The following is a 21,978-nucleotide window of genomic DNA, read 5'->3' as shown; positions in this document are numbered from 1 at the left end:
TGAAACATACTCTAGTCATTCTTTTATTCCTGATATACCTTTAGAAACCCTCAGGGTTTTCCTTGATCCTATTCGTCAATGACTTCTCATGACCTCTCCTGGCTCTTCTTAGCTCTCTCTTTAGGTCTTTCCTGGTCAGAACTGAGCCATCACATCCTGACATAAGCCTCCTTCTTCCTCTTGACAAAAGATTCAACTTCCTTAGTAAACCACAGTTTCCTTGCTCGACAGCTTCCTCCCTGCCTGACAGGTACATAGTTATCAAGGACCCTTGAATATGCTGTTCCTTGAATAAGCTCTACATTTCAATTCTGTCCATCCCCTGCAGTTTCCTTCCCCATCCTATGCATCCTAAATCCTATCTAATTGCATTGAAATTGCCATTCCCCAGCTATAACTCTGGCCCTGCATTATATACCTATCCCTTTCCATCGCTAAAATAAACATAACTGACTTGTGGTCACTATCACCAAAGTGCTCACCTACCTCCAAATCTAACACCTGACCTGGTTCATTACCCAGTACTAAATCCAATGTGGCCTCGCCCCTTGTTGGCCTGTCTACATACTGTGTCTGGAAACCCTCCTGCACACACTGGACAACAACTGACCCATCTAAAGCATTCAAACTGCAGTATTCCCAGTCAATATTTGGAAAGTTAAAGTCCCCCATAACAACTACCTTGTCTCTCTCGCTCCTATTGAGAATCATCTTTGCCATCCTTTCCTCGACATCTCTGGAACTATTCGGAGGCCGATAGAAAACTCCCAACAGTGTGACCTCTCCTTTCCTGTTTCTAACCTCAGCCCATACTACCTCATTGGCTGAGTCCTCAAATATCCTTTCTGCCACCGTAATACTGTCCTTGACTAACAATGCCACACCCTCCCCCTCTTTTACCAACTTCTCTGTTCTTACTGAAACATCTAAACCCCAGAACCTGCAACAACCATTCCTGTCCTTGCTCTATCCATGTCTCCGAAATGGCCACAACATCGAAGTCCCAGGTACCAACCCATGCTGCAAGTTCACCCACCTTATTCCGGATGCTCCTGGCGTTGAAGTAGACACACTTCAAACCACACTCCTGCTTGCTGGAGCACTCTCGCGACCTTGAAACCATATTTCTTGAACCTTGAAACCTCCCTACTCTCAACCTCCTGGACACTGGAAGTGTAATTCAGGTTCCCATCCCCCTGCTGAATTAGTTTGAACCCTTCCAAAGAACATTAGCAAATTTTCCCCCAGGATATTGGTACCCCTCTGGTTCAGTTGATGACCATCCTGTTTTTAGAGGTCCCACCTACTCCAGAAACAGCCCAAATTATCCAGGAATCCAAAACCCTTCCTCCTGCACCATCCCTGTAGCCACGTGTTCAACTCCCATCTCTCCCTATTCCTTGCCTCACTCGCACGTGGCACGGGTAACAAACCAGGGATAACAACTGTTTGTCCTAGCTCTAAGCTTCCACCCTAGCTCCCTGAATTTCAGCCTTAAATCCCCATATCTCGTCCTACCTATGTCATTCGTGCCTGTGTGGACCACGACTTGGGTCTGATCCCCCTCCCCCTTAAGGATCCTGAAAATACAATCAGAGACATCACAAACCCTGGCACCCAGGAGACAACCCACTAATTGTGAGTCCATCTCATTCCCACAGAACCTCCTATCTGTCTCCCTAACAATGGAGACCCCAGTATCTAATGCTCTGCTCCTCTTGCCCCTTCCCTGAACAAAAGGGACAGACTCTGCCGGAGACATGTGCCCTATGGCTTACCCCTGGTAAGTTGTCCCCGACAGTATCCAAAACGGTATATTTGTTATTGAGGGGAACGGCCGCAGGGAATCCCTGCATTGCCTGCCTGTTCCCTTTCTGTACCCTAACAGGAACCCATCTACCTTCTTTCAGCTGAGGTGTGACTACCTCCCTGTAACTCCTTTCAATAATCCCCTCCACCTCCTGAATGATCTGAAGTTCATCCAGCTCCAGCTCCAGTTCCCTAATGCGGTTCCCACGGAGCTGGAGTCGGGTGCACTTCCCACAGATACAGTCAGCAGGAACCCTGTGGTGACCCTTACCTCCCCTCCTGCAGGAGGAACATTCAACTGGCCTTATTGCCATTTCCACTGTTTTAAAGTCCTTAGGAGCCTACTGAAAAACTAAAAAAAAGGCAATAAGTCACCTTATCAATCCGGTGTACAGAATCTTTGTGTGTGAAGGAGGAGGGCGGCTGGGAGACGGGATCCGAGGAGTGTTTCGGGTAAATCAGCTGCCTAAATATAAGGCCTCACTTACCCAGCAGTCCCTTGCCCGCTCATGCTCAGTGCGTGTTTGCCTATATACAAGGTAAGTCTTTATATATTCTAAAGTTACCTTCCCGCCAGGCCTCTGGTCCTTGCTGTTGCTTTCCCCATTCCAACTGCTGCCCAGAAAAAAGAATTTGAAGGACGGTGATGATGTAGATGGTAGTGTGTTGGCAGTTAGGAGTGGGTGTGCTGCTGGTATCAGCTTTTCACAATTTATATAAATGATTTGGATGAAGGAACCAAAGGTATGGCGGGTGATTTAATGATGAACAAAAATATTCAGCAAAGTAAGTTGTGATGAGAACATAAAGCTACAACAGGATATAGCTTGGTTGTGAGAGTGGAAAATGGCATAGGGAATATCCTGCCTGTAAATGTGAAATTGTCCATTTTAGCAGGAAAACCGTGAAAAGCCGAGTATCTGTGTGAGGCACTGAGGCATTAGACCTTTGAGAGACAGAAGGAACTCTGTGTCCTTGTGCATGAATCATATATATATATAAAAAACTAGAATATGGATAGAGCAATTAGGGAAGCAAACAGTGTTCTCATTTGTGTCTGTTGAATTGAATATAAAATAAAGCAGTTATTCTTCCGTTATACAGAGCACTGATGAGACCACATCTGGAGTAGTGTGTACAGTATTTACCATCACATCTCTGCACAGGGGTAAAAGGGCTAAAAATGTGTTGCTGGAAAAGCGCAGCAGGTCAGGCAGCATCCAAGGAGAAGGAGAATCAATGTTTCAGGCATGAGCCCTTCTTCAGGATGCTGCCTGACCTGCTGCACTTTTCCTGCAACACATTTTCAGCTCTGATCTGCAGTCCTCACTTTCCCCTCTGCACAGGGGTAATAAAGAACAAGAACCTGAACACACACAGTAGCCAATGCAAACTCGATACAACTTTTCAGTCTGAGATGGACAGGTTTTTGCTGCTAATGGTTTGCAGGTGGGCAGACGGATCAGCCATGATCTCATCAGATGGTGACAGCAGAGGCTAAAGGGTCTGAATGGCTTCCTTGTTCCAATGACTAGGGCTTTGGAGCATTGCTAGCTGCTTTTGGCATTTCACAGGGATACCCATTGGTCTTTAATATTATTCAAAAGATCATCTCTTGAAAGTTAATTCAGCCATTGAGGGTACTCCAGCTGCTGGACCAAGGTATGGGAGGAGATGAAAGGGTTGGCCAAGGTGATCGTTTCAGATAAAGGGCTGCCCTCTCAGTTGTATTTCAGGACCATGCTGATTGGATGTGATTTACTGTTTGGATTGTAGCCTTCATCACCACGGCCCAGCACAGCCCCAGGGAAACTGCAGCGTCCGGTCAGACTCCTCCCCCTTCAGACAAATGGAGCAGCAGCAGCCCCAGCTATCACAACACAGTCCTCTCCGTACCTCCGGCACAGGGAGCAGCACCTGGACGTGACCGAGGGCATCAACTCCAAACATCTCCGTGCGGTATTTATGCTGATTTATAATATTTTACAAAGAGGTACTTCAGGGAACTCAGAAGCACACTGAGAGTCTACCAGCATCCAGTTAATATCCATGAGCACCCTGTGCCTCAGGCAGTCACCATCCTATCCCCCAATCAGAAGGCCAAGTCTATCCACTCATTTCATAAACAGGACAATAGAATCCAGGCCAAAACTCCCAGAATGCTACTGATTGAGTGTTGTGCTGTTGGAAACTGTGCTGAGGGAGTGCCGCACTGTGGGAGGGTCGGTGCTGAGGGAGTGCCACGTTGTGGGAGGGTCGGTGCTGAGGGAGTGCCACGCTGTGGGAGGGTCGGTGCTGAGGGAGTGCCACGTTGTGGGAGGGTCAGTGCTGAGGGAGTGCCACGTTGTGGGCGGGTCCGTGCTGAGGGAGTGCCGCACTGTCAGAAGGTCACTGCTGCACTATCAGAGGGTCAGTACAGTGGGAGCACTGCACTCTGAGGGTCAGTGCTGAGAGAGCATCGCACTGTCAGAGGGTCAGTTGTTAGGGAGTGCCACACTGTCGGACAGTCAGCACTGAGGGAGTGCTGCAGTGTCAGAGAGTCAGTACAGAGGGAGTGCTGCACCTTTGGACAGTCAGTGCTGAGGGAGCACTAAACAAAATTAGTTGCTGTAACTCTTATATTACAGCAATGACTACAGTTTAAACTATTTACTTAGCATCTTCACTTTCAAAATAATTTAAAGCTATGGAAGTACTAGACTTTCTTTAACCTCTGCTCTAAGGAGAGTATTGCCAACTTCTCCAGTCTCTTCAAAGATGTGCCGGTCAGGTGAATTGGCCATGCTAAATTGCCCATTGTGTTTGATGCATTATTCGGTGTAAATATAGGATAGAAGAATGGCTCTGGGTGGGTTCCTCATTGGGCCAAATGTTTCCGCACTGTAGGGAATCTAATCTAATCCTCGTTCACTGTTCCCATTCCAGTAAATCTCCTCCACATCCATGCTAAGTCCCTGATAATCCTTCCTAAAGAGCGGAACCCAGGATTGACATCATAGTGTTGTTGGAAGTGCTTGAGTGATTATTAATGGTTTGACACAATTTCCTTGCTGATGTATTATCTAGCCGTATTGATACTACATACTCTTTAACAGCCTCACTAGTTTTTATGCCGTTAGTGTCTCAGTTTCTGGACCATTTTAAAACTGTGACATTTGCTTTAAGTTGCTCATTCATTACTCTCCCTTAATGTAACAATTATCATTTCTCCGCGTTAAGCCGAACCTGTCAATATCCCTGACAGTTGACATCCTCCTAAATTCTATTCCTACCCTCTACATGGTTTGCTGTGTTTCTGAGTTGATTGGATTAACATGAAGTAAAAACAATTGGAAGATGTTCTGAATGAAGGGGAGCTGTTTTCCTGGCTGTGATTCGCTGCGTGCTTTTCTTTTTCTGGTAGCTGGACCGAGACTCGATCAGGAATTCGCACACCTTGGATTTTCCCTCTGGGATGTCTCCCTACCGTCTCCCAGTGATCAATAACTACGTAACCCCAGTCCCACCAGCAGCCCGCAAACGAGAGAAGAATGGATGCTTGAGGGGCAGGAGACTGCGGCCGACCACTGCTCCCAACGGGCCAGCCCACCTGCCAGCAAAGGTAAGGAGAAGGGCATTCTGACTGTGTGCAGGACGCCCTGCAGAGGACCAGGCCATTTGACCTCATGGCTCCTTATGATGCTTCGTCCACCCCTCTAGGTCTCACTCCATCACCATGTTCTGTGTCTTTCTCTATCCCACGCACCATTAAATGTGCTGAAACAATATCAATGAACTGATATTATTCACCTGGCCCATTCCCTTTGGAAGGGCGTTCCATGTTGTCCCCATTCTCCTTGCGTTGTGCTTCCTCCAGAACTCTTCACAGGATTTATGAGTAATTATTTTATATTTTTGGTCTTCTGATTTCCCCACAAGTGAAGTTGGGGCTGTCCCCCTTCCATATTTCCCTCCAACAGTAAGTACTGACGGATCACAACAGTTTTCAAGCCTCAAAATAGGGCCACAACAGGGGAAAAAGTTTAGAAGTACTGCTATCCAGGTTAGTTGGATTGGCCTCATTAAATTGTCCATAGTATCCAGGAATGTGTAGGTTAGTTGGATCAGCCATGAGAAATGCAGGGTATCAGGGGTAGGGTTGGGGGGAATGTGCTTCAGGGGATTGGTGTGGACTCAATAGGCTGAATGACCTGCTTCCACACTGTAGGGCTCTCTGATTCTATCCATGACGTGGGGTTGCTGGTGTTGGACTGGGGTGGGCAAAATCAGAAGTCGTACGACACCAGATTATAGTCCAACAGGTTTAGAATCATAGCGATGTACAGTACAGAAACAGATCCTTCGGTCCAACTCATCTATCCTGACCAGATATCCTAATCCAATCTAGTCTCATTTGCTGGCATTTAACCCATATCCCTCCAAACCCTTCCTATTCAAAAAACCATCCAACTACCTCTTAAATGTTGCAATTGTACCAGCCTCCACCACATCCTCTGGCAGCTCATTCCATACACGTACCACCCTCTGTGTGAAAAAGTTTCCCCTTAGGTCTCTTTTATATCTTTCCCCTCTCACCCTAAGCCTATCCCTCTAGTTCTGGACTCCCCCACCCCAGGGAAAAGGCTTTGCCTATTTATCCTATTAATGCCCCTCACTATTTTATAAATCTCTGTAAGGTCACCCCTCAGCCTCCGATACTCCAGGGAAAACAGCTTCAGCCTATTCAGCCTCTCCCTCTAGCTCAAACCCTGGCAACATCCTTGTAAATCTTTTCTGAACGCTTTCAGGTGGGAGACTAGAACTGCATGCAGTATTCCAATTTATTTGAAATCACAAGCTTTCGGAGCACTTCATTAGGTGAAGTGACCTCTGATGTCATGTGATTAATGATTCTATCCCTCCTCCGTGTCAATGCCTTCATACTTGCTCAGTATTATCCTCAAAACTCATTTTCCACATCTGAGAATTACTCATGTTCAACCGGGCAAAAATATAGGAGCAGAATTAGGCCACTCGCCCCATCCAATCTACTCCACTGTACCATCGCGAGTGATACGGTTCTCTCCTGCCTTCTCCCCATATCCCTTGATCCCTTTGATATTCATGAACCTATCTATCTCTGTCTTAAAGACACAACGACTTCTCCTCCATGGCCCTCTGTGGCAGTGAGTTTCACAGATTAAGCACCCTCATGTTGAAGAAATTCATAGGACCCGTGCAATGCAGAAAGAGGCCATTTGGTCCATCGAGCCCGCACCAATCTTTTACACAGAGGGTGTTCCATGTGTGGAATGAACTTCATGAGGAAGTGGTGGATGTGGATACAATTACAACATTTAAAAGACATTTGGATAAGTACATGGATAGGAAAGGTTTGGAAGGATATAAGCAAGTGGGGAACAGGAAGGGGGAGCAAGTTTAATTTAGCATTATGTTCAACATTGGACCGGTTGGACCGAAGGGTCTGTTTCGGTGCTGTATGACTTTAAGACTAATTGGGTGCGTGGTCCAAGGAGTGGCAGATGGAGTTTAATTTAGATAAATGTGAAATGTTGCATTTTGATGAGACAGACCAGGGCAGGACTTGCACAGTAAACAGTAGGGCCGTGAGTGTGTCAAGCAGAGACCTTGGGGTTTGGCTACATAGTTCCTTGAAAGTGGCATCACAGGTAGACAGGATGGTGAAGGCATCTAGTACACTTGCCTTCCTTGTTCTCAGACCATTGACGAAAGGAGTTGGGATATTATGTCGCAGCTATGCAGGATGGTAGTGAGGCTGCTTTTGGAATACCCTGTACAGTTCCTGTCATCCTGCTATAGGAAGGATATTATTAAATTGGAGAGGGTGCAGAAAAAAATTATAAGGATATTACTGGGATTAGAGGATTTGAATTATAAGGAGTGGCTGAATAGGCCAGGACTTTTTCATTGGCGTGTAGGAGGTTGTGGGGTTATAAAATCATGAGGGGCATAGACAAGGTGAAGAGCAAAGATCTTTTTCCAAGAGTAGGGGAGTTCAAAACTAGGCATATTTTTAAGGAGAGAGGAGAAATATTTAAAGAGGACAAGAATGGCTGCTTTTCCTATGGAGTGGTTTGTCTGTGGAATGAACTTCCACAGGAATGGTTGGATGCAGGTACGTTTACATTTCAAAGACATTTGAGCAGATACCTGAACAGGAAACGTTTAGAGGGAGTTGGGCCAAACACAGGCCATTGGAATTAGTTAGTGTGGGAAACTTGGTTGGCATGGATGAGTTGGACTGAAGGATCTGTTTCCATTCTGTATGACTCCATCATCTAAAGGCCTCTTGCACGTCTCAATTGAATCTGTCTTCATTACATTCCTAGACCGAGCTTTCCAAACCACATACTGTGTGAAAATGTTTCTCCTTGTATCACTGTTTCTTTTGCCAGAAACTGTTAAATCAGCATCATCTTGTTTTCGATCCTTTCACCCTGGACCCCTCACAACTTTGAACACTTTTATCAAATCCCTTCTCAACCCCTCCAGGGAGTAACCCAACTTTGCCACTTGGTCTACATGCTGAAGTTATTCCTTGGTCCATCCTTATAAATTTTTTCTGCTCTCTTTCAAATGTCTTCACATCCTTAAGTTCTGTGCATAGAACTGAACACAATACTCAGTTGAGACCGAACTATGGTTTTATATAAGTTTATATACCTCCTCGTTCTTGTGCTCTGTGCCCCTGTTAATAATAGACGCTGTAAGCTTTATTAACAGTCTTCTCATACTGCCTTGTCACTGTTAATGATGTGTATACATAGCAATAGGTACTAGAAAAACTGAATGGCCTGAAGGTGGATAAATTACCTGCACCAGGTGGACTACACCCCAGAGTTCTGAGGGAGATAGCTGAAGAGATAGTGGTGGCATTAGTGGTGATCTCTCAGGAATCACTAGAATCAGAGAGGGTCCTAGAGGACTTAAAAAATCACAAATGTAAACCCCTGTTCAAAAGGTGATTAAGGCAAAAGATGGGAAATGTGGGTAAGATCCTGGAATCTATTGCGAAGGAAAAGATTTCTGAGTACTTGGAAGTGTCTGGTGAAATAGGACAAAGTCAGCATGGGTTCATCAAGGGGAGGTCATACCTGCAATCTGCTAGAATTCTTTGAGCAGGTGAGACCAAGGAGAACCAATGGATATTATCTACCTGGATTTCCAGAAGGCCTTTGCAAAGAGGCTACTGAGTAAGATAAAGGCCCATGGTGTCAGAGGCAAGATGCTGGCATGGATAGAAGGTTGGCTGTCTGGCAGAAAGCAGAGAGTGGGAATAAAAGGGTTCTTCTCAGAATGGCAGCCAGTGACAAGTGGTGTTCCACAAGGGTCAGTGTTGGGACCACAACTTTTCACTTTATACATTAACAATCTGGATGAAGGAACTGGGTCAGTTTGCAGATGATACAAAGATAGGTAGAGGGACAGGTAGCATTGAGGAGGCGAGGAGACTGCAGAAGGAATTGGACAGGTTAGGAGAATGGGCAAGGAAGTGGTGGATAGAGTACAGCATGAGAAAGTGTGAGGTCATACACTTTGGTCGGAAGAACAGAGGCACTGACTATTTTCTAAATGCGGAGAAAATTCAGAAGTCTGAAGTGCAAAGAGGCTTGGGAGTTCTCGTCCAGGATTCTGTCAAGGTCAACCGGCAGGTGGGTCAGTAGTTAGGAAGGCAAATGCAATGATGGCATTTATTTTGAGAGGACTTGAATATAAAACAGGGATGTACCTCTGAGGCTCTGTAAGGCTCTGGTCAGACCACATTTGGAGTATTGTGTGCAGTTTTGGGCCCCATATCTCAGGAAGGATCTCAGGCTGGCCCTGAGCATGTTCAGAGGAGGTTCACAAGAATGGTCCCAGGAATGAAAAGCTTGAAATATGAGCAAGGTTTGAGGACTCTGGGTTTATACTCAATGGTGTTTAGAAGGATTGGGGGGGGGGGGGGGAGGGGGCGGAGATCTAATTGAAGCTTACAGAATACTCTGGACAGAGTGGATGTTGGGAAGATGTTTCCATTGGTGGGAGAGGCTAGGACCCGAGGGCACAGCCTGAGAGTAAAGGGAATAGCTTTTAGAATGGAGGTAAGGAGAAACCTCTTAAGCCAGAGAGTGGGGAATCGATGGAATTAATTGCCACAGAAGGCTGTGGAGGCCAGGGCATTGAGTATACTTAAGACGGAGATAGATAGGTACTTGATTGTAAAGGGGACCAATGGTTATGGGGAGAAAGTGAGAGAATGGGGTTGAGAAACATTTCAGCCATGATTGAATAGTGGAGCAGACTCAATGGGCTGAATGGCCTAATTTCTGCTCCTTTGTCTTCATGGTCTTATAAACATGCAGTCACCCCCCCCCCTTTAAAATAGTATCCCTTGTTTAATTTTGTATTCTTCCTATCAAAATGTAGCATCTCTCACTTCCCTGCATTGAACTTGATCAGCCAGTGACCCACCGACTGAGCCAACTTCCCTTGACATTCTGCACAGCCCTCTTGATGACTTAGATTAGATTACTTACAGTGTGGAAACAGGCCCTTCGGCCCAACAAGTCCACACCGACCCGCCGAAGCGCAACCCATCCATACCCCCACATATACCCCTTACCTAACATACGGGCAATTTAGCATGGCCAATTCACCTGGCCCGCACATCTTTGGAGTGTGGGAGGAAACCGGAGCACCCGGAGGAAACCCACGCAGACACGGGGAGAATGTGCAAACTCCACACAGTCAGTCGCCTGAGGCGGGAATCGAACCCAGGTCCGTGGCGCTGTGAGGCAGCAGTGCTAACCACTGTGCCACCGTGCCGCCCCAACAGTGTTTCTAAACTTCATATCCTTCCCCGAGATAGAAATTGCGGCCTCTACACCAAAGTCTACGTCATTAAAGTACATCAGAGAAAGTACTTTGACCCTTGGAGAACTCTACTAGAAACTGTCCTGCAGTCTGAGAAACATCCATTATTCACTTTCTGGATTAGTGGTGCTGGAAGAGCACAGCAGTTCAGGCAGCATCCGAGGAGCAGGGAAATCGATGTTTTGGGCAAAAGCCCTTCACCAGGAATACAGGCAGAGAGCCTGAAGGGTGGAAAGATAAGCTAGAGGAGATAAGCTCCTAATATCCCTTTCATTCCATGAGCTGTAAACTTTCTTACAATTGGTAATTTCCCAGTGTTACTCTTTTATTGTGATTGTTGATTAAGCTAAAGTCGCAGGTGCCACCCTAACTGATTGGCAGTCATGGTGGTGCTGATCTTCATTCTGCTGTTTAAATCCTAGTTATTGTTGTAGGAGATTCCAAAGTCACACCGAGCTGTCTCACACAGCAATGTCTTGGTCACGATGGTTTACCGTGGGAAACACTTACATCTCTCGTATGACCAGGCAGAGGCCAGGGATGAGGTCAAGGTTCACCAGCAGCACTGCGGCGGCGAAAACCTATGCGTCTACAAAGGGAAGCTTCTCGAAGCAGGTGAAATTAGTAAAAAACATTCTTCTATCATGTCCATCTTCATTTCATTCTCAGTATTGAAGCTTGGAAAAGGAAAATTCTTGACAATCCGTTTTGGTCAAAGCTTTTACTAAAACCAAGGCAGAAAGGCTGCACCATCTCTGCTGTCCCACTATTCCACAGCACACAATGTAAACCAAAAATACTTTCATCTAGTTACCAAGATGACTAATCCAGACCTTACCAATCTCCAGTTTCAAATAAAATAAATCTATCAGCCAATTTTCATCATGAGGACAATTGTGCTGATAATGCAAAAAAACACGTATTCAATAAAGAGTCAAGACTTGGTTAATGCGCCCCAGACAGTAATATGGAAGTATAAATGCTTATTATTAGGATATACAGATATACTCTCCTCAGAAAAAGAGAACAAGAAACTGATTACCCTGCGAAGATGGGCTTTCAGAGGAAAAGCTCTTTGGCCAATGACTTATCCTTGAAAGCAAAAGGATATGGTGTAGTCTTCTCCCAAGGGTGTTGCTGTGATGGTCCGGCACATGTATTTGTTACTGATCACGTAGAGCTGTCTCTGACACAGCTTACAGACATAGCTTACTCGGGAAATGCAGTCTTGTAATGTTCTTCCGATCACTGTTTCAAATGAACAAACTGGTTTTAATCTGAATTGATGCAAAGGGACTTTTTACAGCGATGGAAGTGATCAGCCAATCATAGCAAGCTTTCCTGCAAGGCAGCTTGTTCTGAGCAGGCCTCTCTCCAGCTGCACCAGATAAAACAAGAACTTCTCCAACTCAACTGTAGTTCAAAACAAACCCAGCAGGATGTACAATACAGCAGCAAGCAGTTATTGCGGACGGTCTAAGAAGCCTTTTTTTTAAAAAGAAAGTATCTTCAGTGTTCGCAATGAACTTTTTCTTCAAAATAAACTACTCCAGATATAAAGGCAAGGACTGATTAGGGATTGTCAGCATGGCTTTGTGCGTGGGAGATCATGTCTCATGAACTTGATTGAGTTTTTTGAAGAAGTAACAAAAAGGGCAGAGAGTTGGACGTGTTCTATATGGACTTCAGTAAAGCATTTGACAAGGTTCCTCATGATAAACTGGTTAGCAAGGTTAGATCTCATGGAGTACAGAGAGAACTAACCATTTGGATACAGAATTGTCTCGAAGGTAGAAGAGGGTGGTGGTGGTGGGTTGCTTTTCAGGCTGGAGGCCTGTGAGCAGTGGTGTGCCACAAGGATCGGTGCTGGGTCCACTACTGTTCGTCATTTGTGTAAATGATTTGGATGTGAACATCGGAGATACAGTTAGTAAGTTTGCAGATGACACCAAAATTGGTCATGGACAGCAAAGAAGGTTACCTCAGATTATAATGGGATCTTGATCAGATGGGCCAATGGGTTGAGAAGTGGCAGATGGAGTTTAATTCAGATAAATGTGAGGTGCTGCATTTTGGGAAAGCAAATCTTAGCAGGACTTATACACTTAATGGTAAGGTCCTAGGGAGTGTTGCTGAACAAAGCGACCTTGGAGTGCAAGTTCATAGCTCCTTGAAAGTGGAGTCGCCGGTAGATAGGATAGTGAAGAAGGCGTTTGGTATGCTTTCCTTTATTGGTCAGAGTATTGAGTACAGGAGTTGGGAGGTCATGTTGCAGCTGTACAGGACATTGGTTAGACCACTTTTGGAATATTGTGTGCATTTCTGGTCTCCTTCCTATCGGAAAGATGTTGTGAAACTTGAAAGGGTTCAGAAAAGATTAACATGGATGTTGCCAGGGTTGGAGGATTTGAGCTACAGGGAGAGGCTGAACAGGCTGGGGCTGTTTTCCCTGGAACGTCGGAGGCTCAGGGGTGACCTTATAGAGGTTTATCAGATCATGAGGGGCATGGATAGGATAAATAGGCAAAGTCTTTTTCCTGTGGTGGGGGGAGTCCAGAACTAGAGGGCATAGGTTTAGGGTGAGAGGGGAAAGATATAAAAGAGACCTAAGGGGCAACTTTTTCACGTGGTACGTGTATGGATTGAACTGCCAGAGGAAGTGGTGGAGGATGGTACGATTGCAATATTTAAGAGGCATTTGGATGGGTATATGAATAGGAAGGGCTTGGAGGGATATGGGCTGGGTACTGGCAGGTGGGACTAGATTGGGTTGGGATATCTGGTCGGCATGGACGGGTTGGACTGAAGGGCCTGTTTCCGTGCTGTGCATCTCTATGATGGTATATGTCTGCAAAACCTGAAATGAAATCCTGTCTTCACAATCCTTCAAGATGTGAGTTCTACCAGCAATATTAAATATCAATATAGACCTTGGAGAGGTTTACGGAAGAGATTTACTGGAATGGGAGTGGAGTTGAGGGACTTCAGTGGAGAGATGGGGGAACCTGGGATTGTTCTCCTTACATCAGAAAGAAAGGCCTGCATTTCCATTGTGCCTGTCACATCCACAGAATGTCTCAAAGGGTTTACAGTCAATAAAGGACTTTTGAAGTGTAGTCGCTTTAATGTGGATAATGCAGCGATGCACAGCAGGCACTCCCACACAGAAGGGGGTGTGCTGATGGCATGGTGGTAATCTCACTGGGGACTGGGCATCGAGAGGCCTGGCCAGTTCAGCCCTGATGAAGGGCTTTTGCCCGAAATGTTGATTTTCCTGCTCCTCGGATGCTGCCTGACCTGCTGTGCTTTTCCAGCACCACTCTAATTAGACTCTGATTTCCAGCACCTGCAGTCCTCACTTTTGCTTGACCAGTTCAAATTCTATCATGGCAGCTGGTAGAATATGAAATTAATGAATAAATCTGGAATTGAAAGCTAGCGTCAGTATTGGTGGCAACATCAGCGATCATTGTTAGAGGAACCTGTTGTGGTTCACTCAGAGAGGGGAAATCTGGCCCAGATGACTCCAGCTGTAAAGCACAAGGTGGTTAACTCTTAACCACCCTCTGAGGTGACTCAGCAAGTTTAAAGGCAATTTTGGGATATCAGTGACTCCCATAACCCATGAAACAATAAAGAAAACAAAGTTTAATAACAATAAGGGTGATAAATTTGGTGATGGCGATCGATAAATATCAATAATTATTTGATGATAAATATTTGTCCCTCGATACAAGGAAGATTTTGTGGAGCTGTTCAAAATCACAAAGTTTTGATCAGATAAATCAGGGGCAGGAGGGTGAGGGAGCAGAGGGAGACGGATTGAAGGGAATTGGGAAAAGCCCCAGAGGGGGAGGGGATTGTTTTACAGTCACTTGTTGGGATCTGAAAGGTGCTGCCTGAAATGTGGAAGCGGATTCAATAATAGCTTTCAAAACAGAAATGTTTCAACACATAAAGGGCAAATCTGGGCAATCGCAAAAGAACAGGAAATGAAACTATTGTTAGGTTTTTACAAAGAACCCCACAAATATGTGAGCTTAAATGACCTCCTCCCATGCTGCAAGATTTTCTGATTCTAAGAATTTGGCCAAACAGTTGCATGGATCTCTTCTGTGTCTTGTGTGAACTTGCAATGGATATCTACATTGGTTAGACTGTAGATTGGAGGCTAAGAAACAGGAAAAGGAGGCTATTCAGCCCTTCAGTCAAGTTGTGACTAATCTGTCCTCCTTTGTATTCACCCATTTGAGCTCCTTTTTCTGTTTGTTATTGGGATTTGGGAGTCAGTGGCAAGGCCAGCAGGTGTTACCCATCCCGGCTTGCCCGAACACTGAATATCTTATTCACTCATTTCAAAGGGCAGGTAAGGGTCAACCACATTGCTATGGAGCTGGAATCACATGTAGGTCAGACCAGGTAAGGGTGGCAGATCTCCATTCCTTAAAAACATAATGAACCTGATCGGTTTTAAAATCAGAAATGGTGATATTATGATCATCTGTGAGACTAGCTTTCAATTCCACATTTATTAATTCCATTCAATTCCATCAGATGCTGGTGTGGGATTTGAACTCATGTCCCTAGAATTTTAACCTGGACCTCTGAATTACCAGTCCAGTGATATTCCCTTCCATATTCCCATTACCACTTTGTGTAATGAAGCGCTTCCTGGCATCACCCCTTGAACAGCCTGACTCTTATTCGGAGTTCTGCCTGTAGTGACTGGAACCTTGATTGGTCAGTCAGGGAGCCCTGGATACCAGATATAAATAGGAGATTCAGAGTCTCCTCACTTTGGGGGAGTGACTCTGAGCTGGCTGGCTACAGCCAATCGACTGTGTACATGTAAATAAAGGATGACTCAGTGACAGGATACCAGCCTCCGTGCAGTTATTCCAATGCCCCTTGTACTCGGATCCCTCACTGGGGGGACACAGCTGCAAATGTTGGAATGGGCTGAATGGCCTCCTCCTGTTGCTCAGATTCACTGTTATACTATTAAACTCTGTTAGATGTTCTGTTTTATATGGCAATAGCTGTGTGAATATTTTAAAACTTGGTCCTCTGTTGGTTTCCAGAAAAATTCCAGTTTGTGTCTCGCCGACACTCGGGTTTCCCCTTCAGCCTGACCTTCTTCCTGAACGGTATCCAAGTGAACCGCCTGAGCTCCTGCTGCGAGTATAAGCACCGCAAGGGCTCCCGGCTTGGCGGCAAGCAGGCCTACTTTGCTTTTGTGGATGTGGACGGGGCATCCCCATGTTACAGGTAGGGTGAGATCTCCCCCCAAATCTCTCTGCACTGAGACATTGGCTGCTATAATGTTATCAGGAATGGATCACTTTGACGTGTAGTCCCTGTTGTGATACACGGTGCAGCAGTGGTCATTTTGTGACTGAACATCCAGCCCCATCACGCTAAAGAACAGCTCCGGTATAAATAGTACACCTTATTAATTGTTGCCATATTATGACCAGAAGGTAAATAATAAGCCCCTTGAGCCGTATGTAGAGCGATACTGTACAGAAGTCTACAGCAACAAAATTATAACATTTCACCAAAAGACAATCCAGCAGAGTCTTTGAATATTTTAAATGTGTAGGTGGACAGATTCTTGCCAGGGGTAGTGGAGTGTTGTGGAATGGTAGAGAAGATTATAAAGGGTGGACAGGAATGTGGTTGATTAATCAGCCAGGATCATCTTGACTGGAAGGGCCAGCCTTGCTGCTCCTAATTTGTGTTCATATCAAGCCTTACCCACCGTTCATAAGGAACTATTTCCTTAAAGCCCGTAAGCAGGAGGCTAAATATTAAGATTGGAGCCAACTGTTTCGGGGTGATGTCAAGAAGCACTTATTCCCCTAAAGAGAAGTGGAATTTTGGAATTCTGTTCCCGCAGAAAGCGTTTGTATTTCCCAGATAACTACCCGTGTCTTTCTGTCCCGTCTCTTCTGTCAGATGTATTATCGCCATGGGTTTGGATAAGAAACCCACACCACCTTCGAAAAGGGTGAAGGAAGAAGTGGTGAAGGAAGTGGAGAAAGAAAAGTGGGAGCTGACGGGAGACAGAGACAAGTTAACTGTAGTGAATGCCAGTGGGGAGACCAGTCAGGAAGAAGCAATGACGGCTGAATCTTCAGTTGAAGAGGAGAGAATGCATGAAGGTCAAAATTCCCCAGCCAGGACCGAAGACGGAAGTTCCAAGGAGGGTTAGTCTCGATGTAGTTGTTTCAGGAGTGTTTTATACCAGTGCACGGTGTGTATTAATGGAAAGATTCTTGGGATAATTAACAGTCTTGTACACTGGGACATGAACAAATCTCTCAAAACCAACTTGTAGCATCAGAGCTTGAAAGTGGCAAGATCTCCTGCATTCCCACACCGACAGCCCATTGTGTCTGTACCATTCTTTTAAGGGACTGTCAAATTATTCTAACCCTCCACTGTTTCCCCACAGCCTCCAAACTTGGCTCTTTTCAATATTTCTCCAATTCCCCTTTGAAAGTTATTATTGGAGCTGCTCCCACTGCCCTTTCAGGCAGCAAGTTCCAGATCCCAGCAACTCATTTTTAAAAAAAAAACCCTCTCAGTCTTTACTGACTCCATTCAATCTGTCCCCTTCTGGTCACGGACCTCCTGTCCCGCTCTTCATGATTTTGAACACCTCGATTAAACCTCCCGGAACCTTCTCTGCTTTAAGGAGAACAATCCCAGCTTCTCCCAGTCTGTCCACATTCACTGAAGACCCTCATCCCTGCTCCCATTCCAGTGAATTTCCTGGAACACTATCCATGTTCTTGACGTCCTTCCTAAAGAATAATGAGTAGATGTAATTGTCGAGCTGAGGGTCTAAGCAGTGATTTGTAAAAGATAAAGCACTTGCTTGATTTTATACTCTGTGTATCTCTCTATGTAAAGCCCAGTGTCCTGTGCAGCCAGAGATGAATGAGATTGGAGTTTTTTCCAATTACAAGAGAAGACATTATGGGGAGCAGATAGCGGTCTTTAAAATAATGTTTGACAGTGTAGTTATGGAGAAAATGTTTTCATTTGTAGGAGAATGGACATAAAATAACTAATGAAAATCCAATAGGGGATAAGTAGCCTTCCTGACTCTAAAACCATAAGATAAAGGAGCAGAATGAGGCCGTTTGGCCCATCAGGTCTGCTCTGCCATTCCATCATGCTCCTCAATCCCATTCTTCAGTAACCCTTCACATTCAAGAGCTTATTGATCTCTGTCTTGAACACAGTCAGTGACCTGTCCTCCACAGCCCCCTATGGAAGTGAGTTCCACAGATTCAGCCCCCTTGGCTGAAAAACTTCCGCCTCATCTTTATTTGTATTAGAATTAGAATTGCTACGGTGTGGAAACAGGCCCTTCAGCCTAACAACTCTACACCACCCCACCCAGTCCCATTGCCCTACATTTCCCTGACTAATACACCTAACCTACACATCCCTGAACACTGTGGGCAATTTAGCATGGCCAATTCACCTGACCTGCATATCTTTGGACTGTGGGAGGAAACTGGAGCACCCGGAGGAAACCCACGTAGACACAGGGAGAATGTACAAACTCTACACAGATAGTCACCCGAGGCTGGAATTGAACCCAGGTTCCTGGTGCTGTGAGGCAGCAGTACTGACCACTGAGTTGCTGTGCTGTCCCTCTGTTCTAACAGGTCACCCCTTCACTTTGAGATTGTGTCCTTGGGTCCTAGTCTCTCCTGCTAGTGGAAACATCTTCTCTACATCTACACTATCCAGGCTGTCAGTATTCTCTAAGTTTAGGGTGTAGGTTTGCTCACTGAGCTGTCGGTTTGATATCCAGACGTTTCATTACCTGGCTCGGTAACATCATCAGTGGCAACCTCCAAGTGAAGCGAAACTGTTGTCTCCTGCTTTCTATTTATCTCTTTCTCCTGGATGGGGTTCCTAGGGTTTGTAGTGATGTCATTTCCTGTTCGTTTTCTGAGGGGTTGATAGATGGTATCTAGATCTATGTGTTTGTTTATGGCGTTGTGGTTGGAGTGCCAGGCCTCTAGGAATTCTCTGGCACGTCTTTGCTTAGCCTGTCCCAGGATAGTTGTGTTGTCCCAGTCGAAATGGTGTTTTTTTTTCATCCATGTGTAGGGCTATGAGAGAGAGAGGGTCGTGTCTTTTTGTGGCTAGCTGGTGTTGGTGTATCCTGGTGGCTAACTTTCTTCCTGTTTGTCCTACGTAGTGTTTGTGGCAGTCCTTGCATGGAATTTTGGAAATGACGTTTGTTTTGTCCATGAGTTGTACTGGGTCTTTTAAGTTTGTTTGTTTTTGTTTGAGTGTGTTGGTGGGTTTGTGTGCTACTAGGGTTCGGAGGGGTCCCAATAGTCTGGCTGTCATTTCTGTCGCAGACACCAACACCTACCAACAGGTAGCGTTTGACCCGACCCCACAACTAGGAAACAAAATGACACAATTCCGGACAATTAAACAAGACGGAATTCCAGAAAATGAAACCCGACGGTAGCAACGCCCCACGATTCTACGAACTACCAAAAATCCATAAACCAGGAGCCCCCCTCAGACCCATAGTCTCACTACCCGAACACCAACTTACAAACTGGCCAAAGAACTACATGCAAGACTGAAATACCTAGTAGAAGAGTTACAGCACTCCATCCCGAAATTTCTAAAAATCATCAAAAACACCAAAATAGAGGAAGACAAAACAATGATCTCATTTGACGTAACAGCACTGTTCACCTCCATCAACATCGACCTGGCAAAGGAAACACTTAGCTGAAAATGTGTTGCTGGAAAAGCGCAGCAGGTCAGGCAGCATCCAAGGAGCAGGAGAATCGATGTTTCAGGCATGAGCCCTTCTTCAGGAATGAGGAAGGGCTCATGCCCGAAATGTCAATTCTCCAACTCCTTGGATGCTGCCTGACCTGTTGCGCTTTTCGAGCAACACACTTTCAGCTCTGATCTCCAGCATCTGCAATCCTCACTTTCTCCTCAAAGGAAATACTTACCACACTTTTAGAAGAGACCATCACACACACCCCAACCACCATCAGTCACATTACCAACGAAAACATCATGAAGCTAGTGGACCTGTGCCTCACCACCCACTTCACTTTCAACAACATAGTCTACAAACAAACTAACGGCACACCCATGGGATCTCCGCTATCAGGATTCATAGCAGAAGCGGTAATGCAAAGACTAGAACAAACAGCCCTACCAACCATCAAACCAAAAATCTGGGTCCGCTACGTAGATGACACCTTTGTCATCACAAAACGAAACACGATAGAAGAGACATTTAACATCAACAACACCCTCACAGGCATAAAGTTCACCAAGGAGGAAGAAACCGACAACAAACTCGCATTCCTGGATGTCACAGTCGAAAGAAAGGACAACGGAGAACTGCAAACCTGCGTATACAGAAAACCGACAAACACTGACCAAATACTTAACTACACCAGCAACCATCCCAACACACACAAACAAAGCTGTATCAGATCACTATTCCAACGAGCCACCACATGCTGCAGCAAGAAAAACTACGCAAAACAGAGGAGAACCACCACATTGAATACAACGTATTCAAGAAGAACGGATAGTCAAAAAAATACAGTGCACAGATTCCTCAAGAACAAACCACGACAAGCAGACCAAACACAACCAGAAACCCTAACCACCTTCCCATACATCAAAGAAGTTTCAGAAATGACAGCCAGACTACTGAGACCCCTCGGAATCCTAGTAACACACAAACCCACCAACACTCTCAAACAAAAACAAACAAACTTAAAAGACCCAGTACAACCCATGGACAAAACCAATGTCATCTACAAAATTCCATGCAAGGACTGCCACAAACACTACGTAGGACAAACAGGAAGAAAGTTAGCCACCAGGATACACGATCACCAGCTAGTCACAAAAAGACACAACCCTCTCTCCCTCGTAGCCCTACACACGGATGAAAAAAAACACCATTTTGACTGGGACAACACATCTATCCTGGGACAGGCTATGCAAAGACATGCCAGAGAATTCCTAGAGGCCTGGCACTCCAACCACAACGCCATAAACAAACACATAGATCTAGATGCCATCTATCAACCCCTCAGAAAATGAACAGGAAATGACATCACCACAAACCCCAGGAACCCCATCCAGGAGAAAGATATAAATAGAAAGCAGGAGACAACAGCTTCGCTTCACTTGGAGGTCACCACTGATGATGTTACCTAGCCAGGTAATGGAATGTCTGGATATCAAACCTACAGCTCAGCGAGCAAACCTACACCCTAAACCTCAACCTGAGCTACAAACCTTACATTCTCTAAGTTTCAATCAGAATCCTCATTATCCTTCTAACATCCATCGAGTAATGACCCAGAGTCCTACACCGCTCCCCATATGACAAGGCCTTCATCCCAGGTTCATTCATGTTAACTGCCTCTGAAGCCCCTCCAAGGCCAGCACTTGCTTCCTCAGATACAGGGCCCAAAACCGCTCATAATATTTCAAATGCAGTCTGCGCAGAGCCTTACCCAGCCTCAGCAGGACATCCCTGTTCTTGTACTCTCGCCCTCTTGAAATGAATTCTCAAATGCAACTGCCTCTGTAACTAGAGTGTAGAACTTGCTCATATGAAGTAGATGAGGTTTAACATTTTACCATTTGGTTTATATATTTTGAATTCCTTCCTCCACACTCTTCCCACCCAAAACCTCACAGCACGCCATGGGCATCTGACTGTAATATATCTGATGGAATGTTTCAACACAGACTGGTGACACCATCTAGAACAGGATCCTGTAAAAGTGTTTAAGACGCTAACAGAATTCATTCGAAGAGGCACAGGGTAGTCTAAAATAATATTGACGTGACTTGGGGATTCAGAATGGTGCTAACACACATCTAATGGTTCAACAGACTCTGCCTTATTTTTGCAGAGTGCAGTTTGGATGGTTCTAATGCCATATTTCTTCTAAATTTGTAAATGTTTGTCAGAGTATGATGATGATTTTGAAGAGGAGGAAGAGAAAACGAATGACGAGTTGGGTGAGAGAAAGTCACCTGCAGACCCAGAGAAGGAGAGGTGGAGCTCAGATGCTGAACACCAGAGTGAGAACTCGGATGTTCGGGATGAAGGATCAGTGAGCAAGAAGGAACACAGCGACTCCTCGGATAGTGAAAGCGAAGGTAAGGCCAGGATGTCTTTTACAATATTTGGGTATTGTCCCTCATGGTTCTACCTCTCTCTCCCTCTCAATAATCTCCTCCAGCTCTAGA

At 45.3% G+C, this 21,978-nt stretch overlaps 1 protein-coding gene across 1 annotated transcript in view; it reads left to right on the top strand.

The window, feature by feature from the left end:
- erich3 (glutamate-rich 3) overlaps positions 1-21,978 on the top strand; it is a 70,977-nt gene that overhangs the window by 37,975 nt on the left and 11,024 nt on the right. The window contains exons 6-11 of the mRNA XM_060829627.1: positions 3,586-3,768; positions 5,213-5,410; positions 11,118-11,298; positions 15,765-15,951; positions 16,642-16,892; positions 21,697-21,888. Coding sequence (XP_060685610.1) covers positions 3,586-3,768; positions 5,213-5,410; positions 11,118-11,298; positions 15,765-15,951; positions 16,642-16,892; positions 21,697-21,888 — 1,192 coding nt within the window. The remainder of the gene's footprint in view (positions 1-3,585; positions 3,769-5,212; positions 5,411-11,117; positions 11,299-15,764; positions 15,952-16,641; positions 16,893-21,696; positions 21,889-21,978) is intronic.

The sequence above is a fragment of the Hemiscyllium ocellatum genome, chromosome 9 (genome assembly GCF_020745735.1).
Source record: "Hemiscyllium ocellatum isolate sHemOce1 chromosome 9, sHemOce1.pat.X.cur, whole genome shotgun sequence".
Classification (NCBI taxonomy): Eukaryota; Metazoa; Chordata; class Chondrichthyes; order Orectolobiformes; family Hemiscylliidae; genus Hemiscyllium; species Hemiscyllium ocellatum.
Note: the sequence above shows the minus strand (reverse complement) of the source record. Positions and strands in the feature narration are given on the sequence as shown.